Raw genomic sequence first — 25,260 nt, 5'->3', positions numbered from 1 at the left:
TAGAATAATGTATATTCGACAGGTTCCTTTTTGTTTTTGTTCCCGATAAGGAATTCCAGTCATTTTTAAATGAAAGTTCTCTTTCTAACTTATACGAGTATACCAGTATTTTTTACTCCAATTGAGGATGCCTCAGTCTAACTGGCTCCTGGCGGTTGGGCGCAGTTGGGGCTCTTGTGCGGTATTAATATTGAAAAGAAACATGCCGAGCTAAAGCCTTATCGAATGATGAAATCGCACCAGGGCAATACTGAATTTATCTGTGTTGTATTAATAAACGATCCGTTTAATGGGGACCGTTAAAATGTCTAACATTTCAAAGTAACGTTAATCATCAATCAAATAATCTGACGGAGGTTGAAACAACCCAACCTAAGTCTTACTGACACTATTGGGTTTAATATCAAATAATCTGACGGAGGTTGAAACAACCCAACCTAAGTCTTACTGACACTATTGGGCTTAATATCAAATAATCTGACGGAGGTTGAAACAACCCAACCTAAGTCTTACTGACACTATTGGGTTTAATATCAAATAATCTGACGGAGGTTGAAACAACCCAACCTAAGTCTTACTGACACTATTGGGTTTAATATCAAATAATCTGACGGAGGTTGAAACAACCCAACCTAAGTCTTACTGACATTATATTGTATCATACAATATTCATGAAACTTGGCCATAATGAACTGCTTATCAATCCGTAATCAGTGCTTATCTCGATGATTGACTTTCTATTTCTGATTTCGGCTCCCTTTTTTCATCGCGAGTCAACATTACTTGGGCGTTCATTCGTTAATTTTTAATGACAAAGCATTCTAAGCAAGTTGCACTTGATTTCGTTGCTTTCCGAAATCTGACGATTTATGGGAAATAAATGTGAACGCCGATTTCACGGACCGCTGGAGGTTTTGATTGAAGTCGCTCTGACAGAAAATTCAATGCCTTGACCCTGTGCTCCTCAAATTTGTTCGAATCGCGTTTCTATTTTTCAAAGCAGCCAATGATTTTTTTGCAGGGATTAGGTAAAATAAATATAAACACTTTCGTGATTAATTTTTGGGTTATTTTGCCGTGTTGCGCTTCCTCCTTCTTTAGTTTAGTTGTCTTCCTCTTTTTTTAGTTGTTTTTGGTAATTAAAAGAACAAGATAAGTTGCAAGTTCTCCAAAATAGAGCAATGATAATCATACTTAGGCGAAATAGATTTTCAAAAGTACCTAACTAAAACGGTTAACAGTGAAACAAATGCGGACCTTGAACGCGATGATATTTATACATAAAATAATAAACAACCTGTTATTGAAATACTTTTCTAACAAAATTTTACACAACAAGGACATTCACAGACATAACGCAAGAACGTGCAATTCGGCCATCAAAAAAGGACAAAGGCAATACCTACACAAAATAATTTACTATACAAAGGAATGCAATATTATAATACGCTATCAGAATCTTGAAAGTCTGCACCAATTGATAGATTCAAGATGGATTGTGGGAGCCAAATTAATAAAAATGAAATGTAATAAGTAATAAAAATGTTATAATTATAAATTATACATTTGTAAACTTGGATGTATAAATGGATTTAAAAAAATTTAATATGTGTTGGTAAAAAGTGTGTTTAAACAATAAATATTTTCATAAAAATGTATAAATTAATTTTATTCTATCGTTTGTGTTGTGTCCAGTGATGTGGGTGTACAATACACAGCCCGCCTTATCAACTACTTAAAATCAATAACTCACAAATAAGTTGGTATTTGGGCATTTTCTCCTTTTTCCTTTCAATTTCTTCCATTTCATCATTCTACATTCAGTTAAATAAAGTATTTAACAATTTTAACATTTCTGCCTGGTATGGAATCCGTTAAATCCATTCCGTGACCATGTATATATATTTTTAACGCCGTTTTTTAAACTTTTACGTAGGAATAGTTTATAAAATTATAAACCATTATATTACTTGTATCAGTACAGTTCTTTAATAATATTTTTTGTACACATCTGAACTGGCCAGGCAACAATCATTTGCGTTTAATCAAGTGATAAATTGAAGATGTCCACTGAAGAATCCACATTATTACCGTCCATTAGTATCCTGAAAAAAAAAACAAACATAGCAATCTGTTATTGGAGAAAACGTAAAAGTAAGTTGAAAGCATAAAAATTATAAAAGCTTATACAAACTATATATTATATAAAATACAGTATTTAGATTACTTAGCTAAAAATATTTATTTTATAATTTGAAAAACATCCGTTCATAAAGGGTCACTCGACTTCCAAATAATTCTACTTGGGTACTTAAAAATTCTCTTTTCATTTAAAAAAACTTTCGGCGTTTCGATTCGGTAATTCCATGAAAAACTGCGATTATGTTTGTTTTGTCGAATTCTCTTCCCAGTTCATTGCATCTGAGAGCTTGAGCAATGTTTGTTTTGTCGAATTATCTTCCCAGTTCATTGCATCTGAGAGCTTGAGCAATGTTTCTTTTGTCGAATTCTCTTCCCAGTTCATTGCATCTGAGAGCTTGAGCAATGTTTGTTTTGTCGAATTATCTTCCCAGTTCATTGCATCTGAGAGCTTGAGCAATGTTTGTTTTGTCGAATTATCTTCCCAGTTTATTGCATCTGAGAGCTTGAGCAATGTTTGTTTTGTCGAATTATCTTCCCAGTTTATTGCATCTGAGAGCTTGAGCAATGTTTGTTTTGTCGAATTCTCGTCCCAGTTTATTGCATCTGAGAGCTTTAGCATTGTAGCCTCAGAATACTAGCCGTAATTATTGATTTTCCAGCTGCAACGTATAGAGTTTCACGGTCAAAATAACTTATAAACTTACAACTAACGGATTTGATGCACTGACGTAATCTTAAATACAATCAATAATTCTTCTTCTTACCCTCTTCTGCAAAAATTTTCCCGAGTCACGAATAACCTGACAATACCTAATTGATTTCTTACTACTTTCATCGTTAAATGTTGCTTGTGCAACGACGGAAGACTTGTATTGAACCCGCGGCCTTGTATGGTAACCCGATATTTTGAAAAATATATCCAACCTGACTGGGGTTATGAATGGTTTGGAGTAAAGTTTTGAATCCTCCTCGGGCGTCCCCAACTTCTTCTACCATTCAAACCAAACATTCCTAGCACTAATAAGAACAAACTTTGAAATTTTCAGTGAAATCGGTCGAGAAGTTTTTGAGTTTATGGGGCACACACATACGAACATTGCCTTTTATTTATATGTATGTATAGAAAATAGCCGGATATACCAATACCAGTATACTCGACAAATCGTGATACAACCAAAAGATCATTGTAACTACATGTTTATAATAATCATGTATAGATAGATAGTACATATGTAGGTAAAAATACTTTCACCTTAATACAAATTTATTATAATAATCCATTGTTTTTTTTCATACCTATGCACGTGCATGACTGACAAAATTTCACAAATCTTTGTCACGAACAAATTTAGAAATTCCAAACATTTTTTTTTGTTTTGATTTATACTCTTCCTTCTGTAATAATACGACAATCGTTGGGATTTCGTTATTGGTATTTTCACTACCATAATGTTGGTTTTAGCCTTCGGTGTTCTAAGATCAGTTCTATTTCTTCACGAATATGATCCGATGGATTCGGTTCAACGGGTTGGTTTCCAGAGGCCGGCCACGAAAGGTGTTTATGTTAACGATGCAAGACGCGTTACTAGTCTTGCTTCAATTAGCTCAATAAACAAACACGCACCGCTGCTTTTAAAGGGTGAAGAACCTCGTGTTCGTTTACATACTAGATACTAACTGTTTTCGTATTCTGATACCTTGCGAACTCGTCCATTCACATCAATTTTCTTGTACTGCAATCTGCGACCACCTTATAATCGTGGTGTAAATATTACGCGGCGCGAAGGATGAGAATAGTAAAAAAAACTTCGACTTATTACCCCGGAATAGGTATGCTTAAAACGGCATAAAACCGGCCTCGAGCCTTATTCAACTATACCGACGCTGAATTGGCGCGTAAGAATCGAATTAGTAAGATGGAAACAATATTAGTACAGATCTGACATTTGAAGTTCTACCGATTTATAGCGTATTTTCCTTAAACACCTTAAGTTTTGAACCACCTTATAATCGTGGTGTAAATATTACGCGGCGCGAAGGATGAGAATAGTAAAAAAAACTTCGACTTATTACCCCGGAATAGGTATGCTTAAAACGGCATAAAACCGGCCTCGAGCCTTATTTAACTATACCGACGCTGAATTGGCGCGTAAGAATCGAATTAGTAAGATGGAAACAATATTAGTACAGATCTGACATTTGAAGTTCTACCGATTTATAGCGTATTTTCCTTAAACACCTTAAGTTTTGAAGCTCTTAAAAAAATATTTCATATTTAATCTCTACATTTGCCGAACCGAAAAAAGAATTAGGTACATATATGAAATTCTCTATGTAGAAAAAATCGATAAGTATGCCCCTAAAATTATTTAAAGCACATCTGGTTCTGTTATTGAACATGTTATACACGGTGTCCGGAAACTCGTAGTACAAGCGGGAAATTGGAGAATCTACACCACATGGGGAACCCAAATAAATATAAAGTTTTTTGATTGAGCATTTTCATCAAAAAAAAAAAAAACAAAAAAAAATATTTTTCGGCTATTTCAGGGTTCAAATTTTGTATTTTGCGAATATGTCAGAGATAGGTATGCAATTCAAAACAACAGATGTTTTAACCCTACAGAGCAGAAATATTTTATGATTACACCGGATTAAATGAAGGGTGATTTCAAAATAATGCTTTAAATCCGGGTTTCTTTATTTGTTTTACTTTTAAATAGTTTTAATTAGTTTGGTACTTTGATCTTTAGTAATAATTTATAAGAATTTGATCCAAAAAAAATCAACTTCTGACTCGATTTACTCGAAAACGAAAGCTCAAATAAAAAAAAATTATACTACAAAATCGACTCCAAATGTGATGTAGATTCACCAGTTTCCCGCTTGTACTACGAGTTTCCGGACACCATGTATAGGTATGATAAAAAATCGTAGTGTTTCTTTAAATGTTACTTCATATATTTGTCACGCATATTATTTATAAAAAAATTAATATTAACGCGCTCCCTCTAACTTTCGTATTTAAATATCTCCCTTTCAAACTTTCTTCTTTTTATTTTTGAATGCTTAATCGCGTACTAAATCATAAAACTCGTTATTTCGCTATCGAGACAAAACACGTTCAGGGACCTATGCGGGCGCATTGGAGCAGACCGCTCCGGGCGCCTAATTGCTAAGGCGCTTATAATACCTAACATCTAATGGTCCTAACACATCGCCCTTGAGGTAATTTATCATAAAAACTGCGCTACCCAAAAATACAATTCATCCGAATATTATTGATTACAGTGATCACCTAACTAGGCGTCTACTGGTTCCGACAAGGGGCGCCAAACTTTTACTCGCGCCATGCACCTTTTGGCTCAGGGCCGGCCCTGAACAAGTGTTAGAACTGCATCACAATTATGGAGTTATGGTATCACGCATATTATCACTGGCATTTAAAAATATTCGCATAACGAAAGGAGATTATACATTAACAACACGAATGTCTTCTACTGTAGAATATGGTTGGTTTTTTTTTCCTTTTTCATATGGTAGAAATTTTTTCACGCATGTAGTAGGAATTTTACCTCTTGTATGCCCCCATATCCAATAGACACAATAAAAAAAATCGTTTCTCTTAGCTATTCTGGGGAAACTACTTTCGGCAGATTATACACTGTTTTTTTAAATATATATAAACACATTCACGAATGTCTTCTACTAGTAGAATAGTTTTTTTTTTTTTACTTTTTCATATATTATGTATATGGAGGTAGTAGGACTATTAACCTCTTACATGCCGCCGTATCCAATAGGTACAACAAAATAATCATTACGGTAGTTTATATACATTTTTTTATATAAATATATAAACACATTATTTGGTAAGACGGTACAATTTACAAAAACATCATTTCGCCAAATATAATAGAATTAGTTTTCAAAATAGAAAATTTTGCTTCGGCACTACAATAGTTAACAGAACACTTCTGAAAACGCATGCAGCTATTGGGAATGCAAAGAATAAATATTTGTAGGAAATATGAAGAGGTTGAAGAAATATCCAATAATTCACCTCTGGTCCCAAGTCCCAATGTTTCGCATTGGTGGGAAGGTGGTTCTGGAAGACATACAAATTGTGGTACCATGAGACTCGTGGGTACCTACTTGCGGAAATGAATTTGTAGATTTTCGTTACTTACTAGAATAATTACCTGGTTAACAAAATTACTGACATTAACAGCCTAATAAAAAAAAACACTTCCCAACCGTTACACGGTGTTTTAGTTACACATTGAATAAAGACTGTACAGATTCGATTTGGTACTAACAAAAAATGTCTTTATCTGTGCACTGAACGAGCTGGCAACGTTAAATTTCAGCAGACTGACACATGAAATTCCTATCTTGAAAAATTATGTTGGACTTATTATTTTTTAATTGACTATTACCGCCTGATTTTGATAAGAATTCTATGAAAGTGATGTTAGTAAATATACATCCTCGAAATCAACGTTTATATGTATGAATCTAAATATATTTTTTTGTTATTCTCTGAAAATTATTGTTATAATATTGTTTATTGTATAAATTAGATAAAAGTGAAGTAACGGTGTTCTTGCAGATTCCCTAAATGAAAGGAATGTGTTTTCAAAATTTCGTATTTTTTGCAATTTTTCCACGTTTGGAGTAAAAATATGTGTGGTTTTTTAAAACTTTTTTCGTGTTTCAATTTACAATATATTTATTACAAAGTATTTTTCCAACACAAAATTCTGAAATTTAATATTAAAATGTATACAGGGTGTATCGGCACGTACCCGACAAACTTTAACCAGCTATTCCTTAGCATATTTGGAGTAAAAAATCTTATGTGCACTTTGCTGTCCGGTAACGTTTTTTTTAATAAAAAATTTACTATTCATATTTTCACCACATGTCACCACTGTTTTATCCTTTGTCAAAGTTTGAAAACCCATCTGGCAAATATTTTATTCGAATTCCGTTGAATAATGCACGTGTGTACCTATATTGGCGCACACTTACAATCACAACGAAATGGCACGGCACCATTCGTCTCATTTTTAACTATTATTATTTAGTGTGTGCGAAAGAGCGAAGACGCTTTTTGACATACTTGCCTATAACAGTTGTTGAACACGAAACGCAATGCCAATGACAGTGATGTAGTGTAATTTTTTTTTTTTTTTGTTTTTAATTGAAGAAAAAAATGCTACCGGACAGCAAAGTGCCCATAACATTTTTTACTCCAAATGTGCTAAGGAATAGCTGGTTAAAGTTTGTCGGGTTAGTGCCGATCTTAGAGTATATTACTCTAAGGTGCCGATACACCCTGTATAAGAAATATATAGGAAATTTAAAATACCTTGGAATTATTCCAAATTTCGACGAGAAATTTCAGGTTTATACAGCGTTAAACAACCCTTTATACTGTAAACGATGTATATATATTTCCATTTATAAGGCAGTTGTTTATCAATTGTACACAATAGTCACCGCGTTTATTAGTAAGGCTGATATTATTAATTACCGGTTTATCTTTCTGAAACAACAAAATCATTATTACTGCCCAACAAACATGTTGGTATACAACATTCGTTTCAACGACCACAAGTTAAATCCAATATATTCCCACACGCGCTGCTGGTTCTTATTGCCCCAGTTCATGCAAATATACATAGTTGTTCGTATTCATGAACTGATACATGTAACAACAATTAACTTGCCTCTATACTGTCTAATTCGCAGATCTTGTGTTTTGTTGTTCCAGTAACTAAAACACCCATCAACAATATTCACCTAAAACTCACGTCGAATAGCTGTAGGCTATAGGTACTACTGTTTATTTTTGCCAGTGTTTTTGCAAGCGTGTCTTGGATTTACGATCAACATTGTTTCACGATACATTTATTTTGCGTTGCTATAAGATCACGATGGCTCCATGGTTCAAAGATAGTACGTTGACGTGCATTTATAAAAAAGAATACTAGTGTTTGATGGTGAAATGCAAAAAAAACTCCTGTTTTAACCCTTTCAGGCCTCATTTTTTTGAATCTGGCAGTGGTAGAACATAATATTTGATCCTTGAAAATAATTGTTAAAATTTTCCATGTTTTTTTTTTGTTTTCAATAGTTTAGAAGTTATTGCCAATTTTATTTGAAAGAACATTAGAGGGCGATTTTATTTAATCTGTGTGAAATAGTTAGACAGCAGGCGAATTCTCCAATTAATGTTTTTTTACTGTCTGTATCTGTGTTTTCTTCAGTAATTTTTTTTTAATTAAACATTGAAAATAGATATCCACCTTCTAAATTAACATTTTTTTAAATCAGTAGATATTAAACACAAAAATCACATTTCAAAATGTAAAAATGACTACCGCCTAAACTATTAGCTAAATACCATTTTTTTAAATAGCGCGCATAGCCAGTTATACCGGCAATCGAAAACTAATTTTATAAAGCCAATTTTTATTCGCTTTAAATAGGGAGGAAAACATCTTTTTATGTATTTTACTCGGTCCGAAAGGGTTAACTATATATTTCAACGCAAGAAACTCAATAATCAGATATGGACTCGGTTCCATGATATTTCATCAAAATGAAAATTCAACACACCTTTAAAAAATGATAAAGAGTTTTTAAAAGTTATAAAACAAAAACTAGGGTTAATAGTTACCTAACCTAACCTAACCTATTTAACCTAGTTTTTGTTTCATCACTTTTCATGACTTTATATCAATTTTTGGAGGTGTGTTGAATTGTAATTTTGATGACATATCCGGTCATCGTTTATTGGTAGAAGTTGCGTTGGGAAGAGCGTAATAATTGTGCATTTGGATTTGAGCATGCTTTTAACCTCCTTTGTTTGTTCGACATTGATTTTGATTGGGAATAACAGCCGTAAATCTGTTAATTTGGGTAAATTTAATGGTCAAAGTCAGTTTACAGTACTCATTCATTGTTTTAGGGTGGTAAAAATCTCAGGGTATTCGGTGTTTTTTTAGTAAAGAATATGGTATAGGTATACGATTTACGTATTATAAAGTCGTGAAACTTTTTTGGGCAGAGACAACTACTAGCTAATACCCTACTAACGCGATTTAAAAAAAGTATTATATCTACGAATTCTAATTTGGCACCTTGCTGGTCGATTTCGCTCCTCTAGTTTAAACAAATTTCTTCCCGATAGCACTACACAGGTTCACCACATAGGTTATCTTGCTGATAATGGGGGCATATTACGGCATTACAGATTGACATGTTTATGGATTTTTCTATCGGCAACCTTGTCTGGACATTATAATTTATAATGCCGTCCTTACATTGCAGTAAATTAATGCGATTTCTGAGCCTCTTTCATCAAAATAACTATAACGAAAAAAATACTATTGTAACACAATTCTCCAATGCAGTTTGTGCCATTTAGGGATGTATCGGCAAATGTAACCGTATCTGGACGGCGCGAGTAAAATTTTGACGCTCCTTGTAGGTAAACACCGAGGTAAGGTGATCACTGATCACTGTAATATTAGGACAATTTCTATTCATGTGTAGCGCCTTTTTAACAAAAAATAATCTCAAAGGCGATTTGTTAGGACTGTTAATAATAATAATATTTGGATGACTTGTATAGCGCCGTTTTTGTGCAAAATTACCTCAATTGCGCTGAACAAATTTATAATACATTTCTACAGTGATCTATGTTATTACTAACTATTTATGTAGATAATATACAGTACAATACTTACCTGGTAGGTCAATTCAATTCAATTTGTTTATTCCTTTAAAAACATTACAAAATTACATTTTATTTCGTTTTTAAGTACATTTGTAAAATGGTATTACCAGCATCAATAGAGCTTGCCTTTTAAAGGCAGCTTCGCCGATGCTAAATATGTCGATATCCGAATTGATTCTATTCAACAGCAAGACTGCTCTCCCCACCAGCATGACCTGCAGGCAAGTTAGTCCTGCAGGTCGGGAGATAAAACAGTCTATGCTGTCGGTGACGGAGATAACCATCAGGAACATTTGAGATTCACTTGACATCACTTGAGATTAACACTTAATTAACATTAACTAATTGTTTATTAGCGAAATTTATACACAGGATTTAGGACATAATTGGAAAATTGGATATAACTGAGGAATGGTATATTAAATTTACTTTCTCTGAGGAATGGTATATTAAATTTAAGACAGCTTAAAAATTTTTGTTGTTTGTTTTTGGGGTGTTATGCCGTGTTGCGCTAACTCCTTCTTTAGCCAACGTTTCGGACAGCGTTGCAGTGTCCATCATCAGGGCAGATCCGGTAGATCCGAAGATGTGTTCCGAAAACAAACAACAAAAATGCTTTTGGCCGTGAGAATCTAAAAACTTACCAGCTTAAAAATGTACGTTTTTAGTTTAGACCTGAATTATGTTGGACTTATTATGGATCTTAGTTCCGGAGGGAGTTTATTCCAAGACTTCGGCCCAGATTGTATTGGGGTTAATATTGGGTATTATTGTTAATATTGGGCGCCTTAAGTATTGGGTATTATCAGCGTCCTGCTCCAATTGCGCCCACATAGGGCCGGCTCTGTCTCTTCCATACATTATAAATACTGAAACAAATTAAGATCAGTTTGCAAGTTATTGAATGTAACTAATATGTGCAGTTATCTGTTCAAACTCCTCACATAATTACATACAAATTATCTTTATGATTCGTACACACGATACCTTTGAAATCCCGGTTTTCAATACCTTATACAGCAAGCACCGTAGGTATATAATATTGTCCATGAAATCCCGTTTCATTACATATTTTATTACGTTATTGAGATAGTAAAGTAATAATCGAATAATTTAACCCGTATTAGGCTTGTGGTTTCTTTATCACTTAGTTGAATCACTGTGCTAGTCTCGTGTTAGCGTATTAAGATTAAGTTTGGTCTGACGTGTTGTCAAGTCCTTTAAAAATTAATTGAAACAATGCAGGAATGGCGCCAGATGTAATTCATATTCAATTTATTGTGATTTTTATTTATGATATTCACAAAACCTGATAATTACATTTGTTTCTGACATATGAAGGTAGAAAAGTATATTATGAATCTTACATTGGTACAGTACCTATATTATATTTGTGCATCTATCTCATTGCATAATTAATTTTAGTAGCAGAAGTCAGGGACGCCCGAGGAAGACATGGCACGACCAAGTGAATCAGATACTTGAGTCGGGCCATGTCAAGAGTCAGAACAATAGAAGAGTATGTATGAGACGATGTATGAATGTGAATGAGGCAAGGAGTGTGTGCCAAGACCGAGTTTTTTTGGCGGTCCGTCCTCTCTGCCTACCCCTGCGGGGAAACGGCGTGATGGTTAGTTAGTTAGTTAATTAATTAAATTTATTTGTGTTTTTTATTTGGTCTTTTGAAAATATTTTTTTCAATCGAAAATGGCAACCTTACTTGTTTTCAGCGCGGTAAATGTTCCGTTTGACGATGCCGATATTTTTCACCATTTAAATGACATCCTTGGTGAAATGATTAAATTCTAACGTTTCCTACATCATAAATGATTACAAGCTGAAGTCCCCGGCGTTCTCGGGCTTTGCGAAGAGTTTTTTTTTCTAAATCAGATGTATAAAGTGACCTTACCTTCCATAAATATAGGAATAAAACTAGTTTTGCATAAATCAAATTCACTCCGCCCGCCCGCAAAAATAATAATAATAATAATTGGATGACTTGTATAGCGCCGTTTTTGTGCATAATCACCTCAAGGGCGCTGTACTTTCCCTTGTATGAATAGATACATAGAGTATTGTGGCGTTGCCCGGGCGTTAGACAGAATTTTTCGAAACCAAATGTAGACAGTAATTTTCCTCTTATTTCAAACGTTAAGTGTGCAAAATTTCATTAAAAAATATCAAAATTTTGCTCTAAGGGGTGGGATAAAAGGGGATAGGATGTTTTTCGAAATGTCGTGTAGACAGTGACCTCCCTCTTGTTTTGAAGGTCAAGTGGTCAATCTCTTAATAAAACTGTAGATTTATGTAAAAAAAAACTAAGCCAGGCCGCCGCGCGCCACAAACACTCTTAATAATAATATTTTAATAATTTATATAGCGCCGTTTTCCTGAAAAATCACCTCAAGGGCGCTGTACAAATATATTTCTTAAATAATTTTCATGATTAATGATTAATAATTAATGATTTTGTAGATAGATAGATAGATAGATTAATTTCAAATACATATTTTACGATGAAAAATAAAATAGATTATATTAGGCACGCATTTATTGATTTTCTATTTTAGTTCTGAAAATAATGTTATTATTGAACAAGTGTTGCTTTACCGTTGTTATAATATTATTTTGACCTCATGTCAAATTCCTACAAACCGGAATCATTTTCAGATAAGTGGTAAGTTGTTTGACGCCCGTATTCTATCGATGGAGTCAATAAATATTTGTTTTATATGGGATAGCTATCAAAATAAATACACCTGACCGATCGATTTTTTTTGCTAATGAAGGACTTAATCGACATAGGTATTAGTTTAAAAAAATCTTTTATAGAAAAGATTTGGTAACATCTTCTCTAAATAGAATAAAATAAAATCGTTATCCTCGTCTGTCTGTTTGTGTGCTTAGTTCTTCTAAACTACCAAACGGATTTTGATAGGGTTTTCACTATCATTTAGAGAATTTCTTCCGGAAGGTTTATATATATAATACATGCATTTTATATTTATAGAAAGTAAAGAAAAGTCTTTGTTTTGTAATCAAGAACAAAAAAAATGTTGGGCACAATATTCATAACCTCAAACCTTACTCCAAACCATTCACAACTCCGAGCAACACCGGGTACGCGTCAGCTAGAAATAATTGAATATTTAGCCTGCTTATGTTTGTACTTATTAGTGGCATGAGTGTTTAGAGAGTGGTTTGATTTCTAGAAGAAGTCGGGGACGCCTGAGGAATGCTTAACGCAATATCTCTGCACCGGAATGAGATACGGAGTCGAATGTCGATGTAATGTAGTTTTTTAACAGTAACATTGTGGTATACAGTAGTGAATGGTGGAAGAATTCGGAGACGCCCGAAGAAGACATTAGCGATAGCGAAGCGTTGTGGGTCCACTACTTTTTTTTAATCATTGTTAATAAGGTAGATAACCCTACGCCATTTTTTATTTGCTTTAAAAACATCGTTTTCTAGCTACGTTATAAACTTTCTCGTAAACGACACAACATGTAGCAGAAATATGAGATTAAGATGGAGTTCTCAGCGGCAGGAACATGTCACAATATCTTTACCGCATCGTATTCAAGTGATCGAATTCGAAACTCAATTATTCATTTATTATTATTAAAATATCTACATTATCCTGACTACCAATTTATATTAATTCATTCGAACGAATTTTGAACTTTTCGAAAAGTCATTTGGAGTCGATTTTGTAGTATATATTTTTTTTATTTGAGCTTTCGTTATCGAGTAAATCGAGTTTGAAGTTGATTTTTTTTTTATTTTATTTTTTTTTTTTTAATCAAATTCTTATAAATTATTACTGAAGATCAAAGTACCCAACTAATTAAAACTATTTGAAAGTAAAACAAATGAAGAAATTCGGATTTGAAGCATTATTTTGAAATCACCCTTCATTTAACCCGGTGTAATCATAAAATATTTCTGCTCTGCAGGGTTAAAACATCTGTTATTCAACCCTAAACACCAGAAAAAACTTTAACCCTAAAATAGCCGAAAAATATATTTTTTTGGTTTTTTTTTTTTTTTGAAAATGCTCAAATCAAAAAACTTTATGTTTTTTTGGGTTCCCCATGTGGTGTAGATTCTCCAGTTTCCCGCTTGTACTACGAGTTTCCGGACACCGTGTATAGTTTCTGTGTGTGGTTACTTTATTAGTATGGATACATTACATTTAATACAGAATATAACCAATAACAAGAATAACAATGGAACTCACATTCGAATGTTGATAGATTGATAGTGCATAATTAAACTGCAGTATTTTAACCTCCATAGCTAGTAATGGAAATAACGACGTGTTAAAAGTTCGCTAAGTTAAAATTTTGGAAAACTAACTGTAAATTTCGCGACTCAAAAGATCACCTTTCTAATTTTTGCTGATTCAGACGAACAGATTTCCGGTACGATGTTTTTCAGAGATTTGACTCAGAATTGTAATATTTTGAGATGGTTGGTGAATTTCTTCAGAGTTTTAAGTTGTAAGTTAACTCGCAAGTTAATCCACCATCATCCATGCATAACCGCAGAGAGTAAAACCGTACGATTTGTCGGATTTCTTTCCATTACACACGATACACCGACTTATGGATGGATGGATTGGATTGCAAATGTGCTAATAATTCATTGTCAGAAAGTTCCAGTGGTTTAATGGTCACGCTGTCGATCCCCCGAGCGAAAGTAGTGGGCATATCGTATTGCAGTAAATAATGAGCACTTTTCGAAAGTATCTTTAGTAGTAAACCTTCAAAGTACTCCACTGTAACTTTTTCTATTTATATTTTTCCCATTGTTTTTACATAGGGTGGTATATTTATTTAAATAAAAATTGTTTGAATTTAATTCAAACATCGATTTATTTTTTAGATTTTCTTTCGATATTATAAAAAAAAAAGATTAACTTAAAGTGAACATAAAAACAATCAAAAACTGACATTGTTGTTCGTCATACAGTGAAATAATAATATGTCAACTATAACTAAAATACCATAAAAAAAGTGTTAAAAATAATACCTAGAATTTTCGAACGTTCAAATGTGACTTAGATTATTTTTGTGGTTCTGGTGGGTGGTGAAAGATCGACAATGTATCACAGCCTGCAGAGTGGGGTCAAGGGATTGTCCTGTGGTGTGGGACAGCCCTTTGACCTACCCGGAGAGGCCAACGCTAACAACGAGACCACCAACGGGTCGTTCATTGGCGGTGGCTTCGATTCTGGCATCGCTTCCGACATGTCCAATGGAAATATGGAGCGATCACAGTCCAATGGGAACTGCGATATGGTAAGATTGCATCCAAGGTTTATTTATATTGAGTAATAATATTAATGAGATCCCTGAGACATGTGTGTGATAAAACCATCTATGTAAAAAAATGCTAAGCACAATGTAAGCTTAATAAGTCAGAAGAATATATTATATTATGAGTGCAAGTGAATCTCCGTTCGAATTTCTCTTGGCTGATAAAGCGGTATTGTTTTTTGTGATGAATAATCTTTCCATGAATGCTTTGTATTAATTTTGCATTTCTCTATTGTTGCAGTTGGATAATGAAATAGTGACAGACAACTGGAGCAGTATGGAGTCTTCCAACTCTGTCCTCACAGAGTCCGGAGGGCCCTCAGCCAGCAGCGACCCCGATTCCGGGCAGCCCCTGTCCAGCCCCGGTCAGGGCTCTAGCCCCCACCAGCCTGTCACTGTTTCCACGCAGGCAGTCATTGAAACGGGGGCCTCTCCCAAGCGAAGGCCTCCTCCACCCAGACCAAATGGCCCGACAAATGGTCAAACAAATGGTCAACCCAATGGTCAATCAAACGGATCTCACAAAACTACTACCAACTTTAGCCTAGACCTAGAACAAATTGAACTCATTGACGATGAAGGAGATGAACCCACAACCAGCACGCCTCGCAAACCACACTTCTTGGATGAAGATTACCACATTAGAAGAGATAGGAGAACTGAGGCCTGCCGAATTCCTAAACCTCACTTTTTGGACCATTCGCCATCGCCGGAAGAGGAAAGATTGAGCGACATAACCAATCCTCATTTTTTGGATGAACCACACGAAAGAGTGAGCAACGGTTCTACCTCGAGAAAAAATGAACAACCCAAGGTTTATAATGAACCCTCGCGTACCAGAGACTCCAGACAAAGAGAACAACCAACAAATTATTCCAGAAACCACATGGAAGAGCATTCTTTGGAAAGAAGAAATCGCAACAGTTTCCAGCGTAATGAGTTACTACCGGGGCAAGCGTCCACTTCCAGTGACAGACATTTTTATGATGGCGGGTGGCCAGCCGAACGAGACCTTTGGCATAGTCAAGACTCTTGTAGTGTTAAAAGTTTCTCCAGCGCCGGGTCGGGAAACGCTCCATCCGGAGCCATACCTCACCAGCAGTTGGGTCCTAAAGTTGACTGTGTATATTCTCTGCTTTCTTTGCTGTCACTATCGGCAGACAGTAATGCAGATATGAGTGAATATTTGCTGGAAATGAGCCACACTGTTGAAAGCTGCGTTGCTATGCGACAGTCCGGTTGCATTCCACTTTTAGTTCAATTGATCCACTCAAAACTCTCACGAGGATCTAGAAACAAGGCAGCCAGAGCTTTACACAATATGATTCATGCTCAGCCTGATGACAAAGCTGGAAGACGTGAAGCCAGAGTTCTTCGGCTGCTAGAGCAAGTACGAGAATACTGCCAGTGTCTCGAAGACTTGATAGCTTCATTGAAAGAAGAATCTGAACCTGTCGAAGATGACATGTCTAATCATCCGGTACAGAGCGTAGCAGCATTGATGAAGTTATCGTTTGATGAAGAACATAGACATGTGATGTGCCAGTTGGGAGGATTACAGTCCTTGGCTGCCCTTGTGACCATCGACCAGTGTGCCCATGGCAGTATGATAGAGAGTGAACAGTGTGTCACTATGCGGAAGTATTCAGGGATGGCTTTGACGAACCTCACATTCGGTGATGGTAATAACAAAGCTCTTCTGTGCTCCTTCAAAGAATTTATGACAGCACTTGTGGACCAACTTCAATCACCTAACGACGATATGAGACAAGTAAGTAGATTACTTTGTTACAAATTCCATTGAAAAGTGTTATCCTTTGAAAGATTCAATAAATTAGTGTAATACCTAATTTTTCCAGGTCACTGCTGCAGTTCTTCGCAACTTGTCATGGAGAGCCGACACATCTAGCAAAAAAATCCTCCGAGAAGTGGGAACTGTCAAAGGTCTCACTGTGGCTGCCATGACGGGACACAAAGAAGCCACTTTGAAGTCTGTTCTGTCTGCCCTATGGAACCTAACCGCTCACTGCTCCCTCAACAAAGTGGACATTTGCTCTGTGGAAGGTGCTCTTGCCTTCCTAGTGGATATGCTGAGTTTTAACGCTCCTAGTAAGACCCTTGCCATCATCGAGAATGCTGGTGGAATTCTAAGAAATGTGTCCAGTCATATTGCTGTCAGGGAAGATTACAGACACATTCTGCGGGAGCACAACTGTCTCAAGGTTCTTCTTCAACAGCTAAAATCACCGAGTTTAACCATTGTGAGCAATTCTTGCGGAACTCTCTGGAACCTTTCAGCCCGCTGTCAACAGGACCAACAATACTTGTGGGATCATGGAGCTGTTCCTATGCTGAGGAGTCTCATTCATTCCAAACACAAGATGATCGCCATGGGGTCCAGTGCTGCCCTTAAAAATCTGCTCAACTCAAAGCCTGGAAAAAATCACAGCATTGCTCTTGACTCAACAGCCAGGGATTTAAATTTGCCCGTCTTGCCAACTCTCGGAGCCCGCAAACAAAAAGCTTTAGAACAAGAATTAGACCAAAATTTGTCCGAAACTTGTGAGAATATTGAACCCATCACATCACCTACTACTAGTAATAGGGACGAGAAAATGCTCTTCACAGCTGCTGAGAGGCACCTGGCCATGAGCATTGAGAAACGTAGGATGTCTTCCAGTTCACCACTGATGGGACATTTAGCTTCACAAATATCATTGAGTCACAGCTCGCACTTTGGTGGATACCTCAGCTGCAGTAACACATTACTACTTCAGTCAAGTTTGCAAAAAGGCCACATGTCCAGAACAATGCTCCATGGCAGATACGACAATGTCAACCGATCAGAAAGCCGAGATTCTGTAACCAGCACCCATTCTGACTCAGTGTATGAAAGAGTTACCAGAAATAGTAAAATGCCGAGCCACAATAACACGACGGATGAAAGAATCCCAGAAAAGAACCGAGGCAGTTGCAGTTCTGTCAATGCACCCATCACCTCAAGGGGTGACCGAGATTTCATCAAAAGGTACTCCAAAGAAGGAGGCATCAAGTACCAACACAATATCTCTGGTAGAAATAGCAGTGATATTACCAGAAACAATTATTCTGAACTTTCCTATGATGAAAGCTGTGACCAGCCAATCGATTATAGCAAGAAGTATTCAGAGCCAAAGACTTCCGACATGCAAAGTGAAAACATTGGTGAATATCCCATTTCGACTAATGGAAAAGTGAGCCACGCAGACACCACAAGGTCTGCTGGCTTCCAAGTCAAGAAAGAAATATCCTCCAGTCCCGATGACAGTCCATCGGACACAATGAGCAGACCAGTCAACTACGCCGATTACCAAGAAACCGACTTAGACCAACCGACAGATTATTCCCTACGGTATGCTGAAGACCAAACTGAGGTAGTGACTGATCTATCTGAAGAGAGGCCCCTGCCTACACAGCATTACATAGCAGAGGATACTATTAAGCATTTCTGCACAGAGGGAACTCCATATGAGACACCAATCAATTTCTCCACAGCCACATCCATGTCTGACCTTCGAGCTATTGGACCAGGCATGCCTATAGCGGATAAACCCATCAAAGTGGAACCAACAAAGGTCCATAGTCCTTCTTTAGTCGTGAAGCAAAGCGTAGAAGTTATGTCTCAGTCCGACGAAAAGGACTCGTGCTCTCTAGAAGAAATTAAACACGATAACGATAGAGCCATGGCTAAATCCAGGAATTCTACAAACCAAGTTGTTCCTCAGGCTTCTGCCAGGATTGGGTACGAATCCAAATTCAGTTCTGGAATGATCAGTCCAGAGAAGCCGGTGAATTACTGCGAGGAAGGTACTCCGGGATATTTCTCCAGAGTCAGTTCCTTGAGCAGTTTAGAAGAAGGGGTCAATGATGCGGTCAAGGATAACAATTGGAATTCGGCCAGGGCGAATGATGCAGAGATTGCAAGGAGCTACACTCCGCCTATTGTGGATGATGCTATCGAAGGAGACCAATCCAAAGAAAAAGATGGTAAGAAGGTTTACACTCCTTAAAATCGGATGATCATAGAAACCAACTATTGCCTTCTTAAACTTTTCAATGTTATTGCTGTTTACCATTTTGAATAAGCTTTCATCACGATAAAACAGTTACGCTTTGCAGATTAATTCATTATCAATGCATTCATGTTCATGTCATGTTCAGGTACCAAATCGGTGACTTTTGTCACAAGTCCCGGTGTGTTGAACTACGCGGAAGAAACACCCCTGATGTTTTCCCGGTGCAGTTCACTGGAGTCCCTCTCTGGGTGCAGTGTGCCAGACCAACCCGACGATATTGCTTCTGTGGTATCGGAATTCAGGTGAGCTATATGAAATTGCATAAAGGTATTTAATATATTTAAAAAAAACTCAAGATGGATACTATAGACTTTATAATTTACACACAGCTGAGACAGGTATCACTGCATTTTGACGATATTGGTCTAAATACACGAGGACAGCGGTAAGAGGTAGTTAGAGGACTGTCGTAAAGAAACCACTAAACGTACTATTAACGCTTAGGCAGTCACTTAAAATTAAGTTAAATATTTAGTTATGTACTACTGTCTTAAACTCTGTTCTCGTTTATACGAGGACAGGGTTTAAGGCAGTGGTGTTTTATTTTATCCATTATGCCTGGTATAAACCAGGCATAATGGATAAAAAAATCAGATGACCCAGCTAATATAATTTTTTTTTTTTGATTGTTATCAATGTTACCTTACAGCACCTGTTATTTACACTATTCATGAAATTAATGTTTTGCACAAAGTTGTTTATGAAATATTCTCTAAATATTGACTCTGGTATTATTCATTGATCAACTTTTGTTTGCATATCTCTGATTCAATGTTATAATATTATTCTTTTCTCCGGATGTTGTTTTTGCTTAGAATACCTTATTTGAATCAGTTCAGTCTATAGTGCATTTCGTTTACCTTACGTTCCACTTGCTCATTCAGCAGACTCAGTCTGAAGTATGTGTTCAATATAGCTTATGCTTGCGGGTGTAATGTGTTCATTTTATACGTAAACCAACCCAATCTGAGATTATTTGTCACTCTTTATATATTTTTTATGTATTTACAAGGAAATTTAATGATAATGTGTAATTATTTTAGTCAATGCAGCAATATTTCCCTTCAAAGTGTTGTTGATATTAACTTGAAAGTATTATTTCCAGTCGCATGACTTCTGGCTGCATGTCTCCGTCGGAGATCCCCGACTCCCCGACGCACCACAGCCCCCTGCCCCGCGGGGACTCCTCTGCAGTGGGGACCCCCAGGGGATTCAAGCAGCCCACCAAGAGCCCCCCGCAACCCATCAGTGAGTTACTTTAATTTGTTATATTTTTTGTTTTAATTGTTGCACCCATAGACATATGAATATTAGTAGACCTGCCCTAAGTGATTAAAAGCGTATTATCCCCACTCCCCATACCGGTTCCATTGGAGCCGGCTGTGCTCGCGTATGGCCTCAAGTGAAATTTGAAAACGTGACGTCATCATTCTTGTGCGAACTATGGTCGAGGCATCATCGGTTCATTTTACGAAATAACACGGCAAAATGTTGACTTGTGCTATGAAAACTTGTAAAAATAGATGTGAAAAAGAGAATAAACCCAATTGTCGTATTACATTCCATATATAAGCATTATTTTACTTTATTTTAAGCATATTCACATCGTATAATATGGATCAGTTGTAGAAACATAATATACTATCACATCGAGAAACGTCTGGACGCGAAACACAAAGCTGGTTGGTTGCTGGGAAGTAAATTATGAACATTTATAAAAGTGTCTTAACTAAATACTTAAACGAAATATTCGACTCTGAAAATAGAACCGAATTTTTTTGCCGAATTTGGACTTCGCAAATTTGTTCATAACGTGGCGAGTAATTTGCGCTCCCATGTAAAAATGTCTATTAATTCAAAAGCAGATTTTACTTTTAAGAAGTAAATGGTGATATTATAATGCGAGATGCCTATTTACTGTCAGATTGATTTATTGACGAATCACAGTCAGCTTCACCCCCTTCGTTCTTCAACAGTTGATTTTACCCCTCGCCATTATCTTCTCGTCTATTAATTCCTATGTCTGTGGTTGCACCATAATTCACTCCTCATTATTTCTCTGGAGAATAAGACTCCTCTATTCCTCGTGGCCTGGACAATAATGTTCCGGACCCTTCCTGATATAGTTGATCACTCCAACGCATCGATGATATATACGCATATATTTTTTAATGCCTTAATTTTTCACAATTTTTACATTAAGTACATACAATATTATAAAAATCAATAAGATTAATAGGAACCCACTAAGGCGCAGCCTGTGCGTGGGTAATATAGTTAAATACATTATATTATTGTACCTACAAAGAAACAAACTGAGGACATATCAAACAAACAAAAAAAGTACAATTTGTCTAAGCGGTTTGTATAAAAAGTGTTTACAATAGTGTATAGTGAAGTTATAAGTGTAATATTAAGTGTATAGTTTGTGAGAAACATTAAGTTATACATACAAATTAAATAAAAAAAAGTTTCAACTGCTGTATTGAAAAGCCATAATTTTATCTTTTTTAAATATTGAGGAAGTTTAGCTATCACTTGAATATTTTTCAGTAAAAGATTGAAAGTACGAGGTCCAATGAAACTGCAGTGTGTTTGCATTTGTTTGGTGTTCGTTTGGGGAGTATAAAATACATTATTATTTCTAATGTTGATTCTGTTTTCATTTATTTTAGTTTTTAAAGATATATTTCATAGTTTGCAAAATAAATAGTTTACTGAGACAGAACTTTAGATTCTTTTTATAACTCATCTGTTGAAAAAGTTATTTTCCTATTATACATAACTTTTATAATATAATTATAACTGCTTCTTGCACTTTGCCAGTGACCATGAGTTTCTCCATGTTCGAGTACTCGGTTTATCGAGCAACGTGTCCAAAGTATCTTATATAAGATAATTATAATAATATTTGGCTAATTTATATAGCGTCGTTTTCGTGAGAAATCACCTCAAGGGCGCTGTACAAATATATTTCTTAAATAGTTAATACTAGTTAATATCAAGATATTGTGGATGATTAGCCATATTCCAAAATGGATGTTTATTTATTTTGCAAAAACAGTATAAAAACAAATTCATTACTAAAGTGAAAAACAAAATTACAAAAAATTTGTTGGAATAATCAATATATATAGTTAGAGGATAAATAATACTTCTTGCTTAAATTTGTTGTACGGCATGTGGAAAATATCCACATTCCCTGCGAGGCAGTTAATTAACCTAGTAAGTCATTGGTTCTGCACCTGGGAAGAATCAGAAGCCTGTCTTGGCAGCCTCGCATTGAAATTATCCGTTACATAGAATCCTATTTTAGCCGTAGTGTCTGGCATTGATTATAAAAATCGTTCAGAGGCTTATAAGCCATCATTAGTAATAAATCATCCCTCCTAGAACTACGGCTGCATTTACCCAGCATTCACAAGATAAATAATGTTAAACAACTATGGGTAGAAACCAAACTCTGGCATATCTGGCAAGAAGTATCGTAAAAATATGTTTTGTATTTTCTCTATCGTTAATACATAGACAGTGTCCTCAGACTCACATACCTGAAATCCACTCTCGAGTCACACAATCTTATAATAAGGTTGGTCAACTCCTTTGAAATGTGTATGACAAAACCTGACAACTTTGTGTTGTTATTATTATGTATTACAAGTACAGAATTTTACAGCTCATTGAAAACTTCGACTGTCCAACTAGAAATTAAATTGCCAACTTTGTTCATAGCTTTACTTTCATGAACTGCTTAACCTCTTTCCTTCAATGTTTGTCTATTACCTGTTTTTCAAGGGTGTACATACAGTCCATAATGAATGTACATATAGCTGTGCATACTCCTACACAAGTTGATTCCTTTTCTTGTTGCATAAAAAGCTTTATGGACTGTACTCTCACTCTCTCTTTTGCTTTTACTTTAAACCTATGTTTATGATGGTACCCATAATGCATACTGTATCATTTAGATAAAGTAATTAACTAAACATTGAAAGTATTCTGTTCTCTACAAATGAGCTCCGAGGATGTGTAAAATTTAAACTTCACCAAAATAAAGAGTGTTTTTATTGAGGAGTTCCTCAAGGGTCTATGTTTGGGCTAGTATTATTTATGCTACCCTTTCGTCATAATAAAACTCCCATTATATCCGTTGCATCGTTTAGTATTTTGTTATTGCATGTCCTCTAAGGCACAATCACTGGGTAGTACTTATTTATTTTACTTTAATATACTAAATGTTACTTTTGCTTTCAGATCGTCTTCGCTCTGTGTTTGAAGATGAAGTAAATACATTCAAATGTGAGCACACCCCTGTTGAATTCTCAACGGGCACGAGTCTCAGCTCACTGACCATAGACGATGATCCCCCACCAAAGGTTTGTAAACTAAATGAAAGTTCTAAAAAAATTTCCGCATGTGTTACCATAGATAATAGAAACAATGGAAGATATGGCATGGAAAAGTAACCGAATTACGAACAAACAGCCCGGATTATCAAAGCTGCTAAACAATTGAAAGTTATGCATTTGGTTTGTAGGTAGAAACAAAGGCAGAGTGCCACTATGCATGGATGTGATTTCCAATAGTATGAGTGAACAATATTGGCAATGTTGATGTGCACGCAGTTTCATACTAATAATATGAACCATCTACCTTGTTTCTATTTTCTATGTGTGTATCAGGTACAACATATTTTTGTCAGTTAAATTAATGTTTGAAAGCTCCATAACTAATGAAGATATGACAAAAAATATGTGCAAATTTCATGGGACCAGAGCTCATCGTTCATCAATTTTGTTCCTAACAGATTTCTGCCTAACTTTATCTACGTGACTCGCATATGTGATCCATCGGCGGCTATCACCATTTGTAGATGTCGCATATGCGATGCGTGAAGTTTCACTAAAGATTGTGTTGAAAAAGGCCAGCTTTGTAAAGTTTAATGTAATTTCAGGCCATGTTCTCGGCGACCTTCGACACGGAGAATCGCACGGAGGGCGTTGGCAGCAGCAGCCCCGAGGAACATCACTCTCAACGCCCCCGAGCCCCACGCTCCGAGGATTCTGTGCCCGGCACGGCGGACTGCAGCGATCGGGGCCGAGGTGACCACGGAGAAGACAATATCCTTGCCGCTTGCATTAATCAAGGGATTCAGTCCAGGTCGGTTATTGTTGTTTGATTTCTAAACTTTTTACATAAACAAGTATTTCTGTAAACAATAGCATTATTATAAGTATACCTTAATTATGTTCTTCTTTGCTCCCACTTAGCATTAATTACTTTTTTAAATAGTTAATACTTTTTCACATTTTATACTTTATACTTTCTTTGTGTTGTTGTACTTTCGCTATTCATACTTATGTTAATGGCACAAAAATGATTTATTTTATTATTATCTTACAGAATCAAGACCAGGACTCCAAATTTACTGAACCGATCTGGTCCCACAGCAGTAATTTCATCATCAAACTCTCTGCATAAGAGCTCTAACCACATGACTGCACCAGGTAAGTCCATACTAAAATTTTATCATCAGTATTTTACGAAAACAAAATTATTCTAACTGATTCTCAGGGTTGAAATCTTTTTAGACAGGCATCACGCAGATTTCGCTTACGTGATCCTTCGGCAGCTATCCTCATAAACAAATGTCGCATATGTGATCCATCGGCATCTATCCTCTGTATGAAAATGTCGCATTTATGATCCATCGGTAGGTATCTTCGTTCACGGATGTCGCATATTTGATCCATCAACAGCTATCCTCTACGCTGATGTTGCATATGTGATCAATCGGCAGTTATCCTCGTACGCGAATGACGCGTACATGATACATCGGTAGCTATCCTCTTACGCTTTGTAGTATATTTGATCCAATGACAACTATCCTCGTATGTGTATGTGATTCATGAAGTTCTACTAAAACAAA

General features: G+C 35.9%; 1 protein-coding gene across 2 annotated transcripts in view; it reads left to right on the top strand.

The window, feature by feature from the left end:
• Positions 1-25,260, top strand: part of Apc (APC-like) — a 153,408-nt gene that overhangs the window by 113,939 nt on the left and 14,209 nt on the right. Inside the window, exons 1-8 of one of the 2 annotated variants that reach the window (XM_089639542.1) lie at positions 14,888-15,198; positions 15,458-16,987; positions 17,076-19,242; positions 19,417-19,573; positions 20,437-20,579; positions 23,586-23,707; positions 24,286-24,491; positions 24,735-24,838. In XM_089639542.1, coding sequence (XP_089495668.1) covers positions 15,001-15,198; positions 15,458-16,987; positions 17,076-19,242; positions 19,417-19,573; positions 20,437-20,579; positions 23,586-23,707; positions 24,286-24,491; positions 24,735-24,838 — 4,627 coding nt within the window. In that variant the 5' untranslated portion in view covers positions 14,888-15,000. Of the gene's footprint in view, positions 1-14,887; positions 15,199-15,457; positions 16,988-17,075; positions 19,243-19,416; positions 19,574-20,436; positions 20,580-23,585; positions 23,708-24,285; positions 24,492-24,734; positions 24,839-25,260 lie in introns of those variants that run through there. The other variant, XM_089639541.1, reaches the window with a different exon arrangement.

Source organism: Hesperophylax consimilis, chromosome 14, assembly GCF_061612785.1.
Source record: "Hesperophylax consimilis isolate HC1 chromosome 14, BYU_Hcon_1.0, whole genome shotgun sequence".
NCBI classification, from domain to species: Eukaryota; Metazoa; Arthropoda; class Insecta; order Trichoptera; family Limnephilidae; genus Hesperophylax; species Hesperophylax consimilis.
Note: the sequence above shows the minus strand (reverse complement) of the source record. Positions and strands in the feature narration are given on the sequence as shown.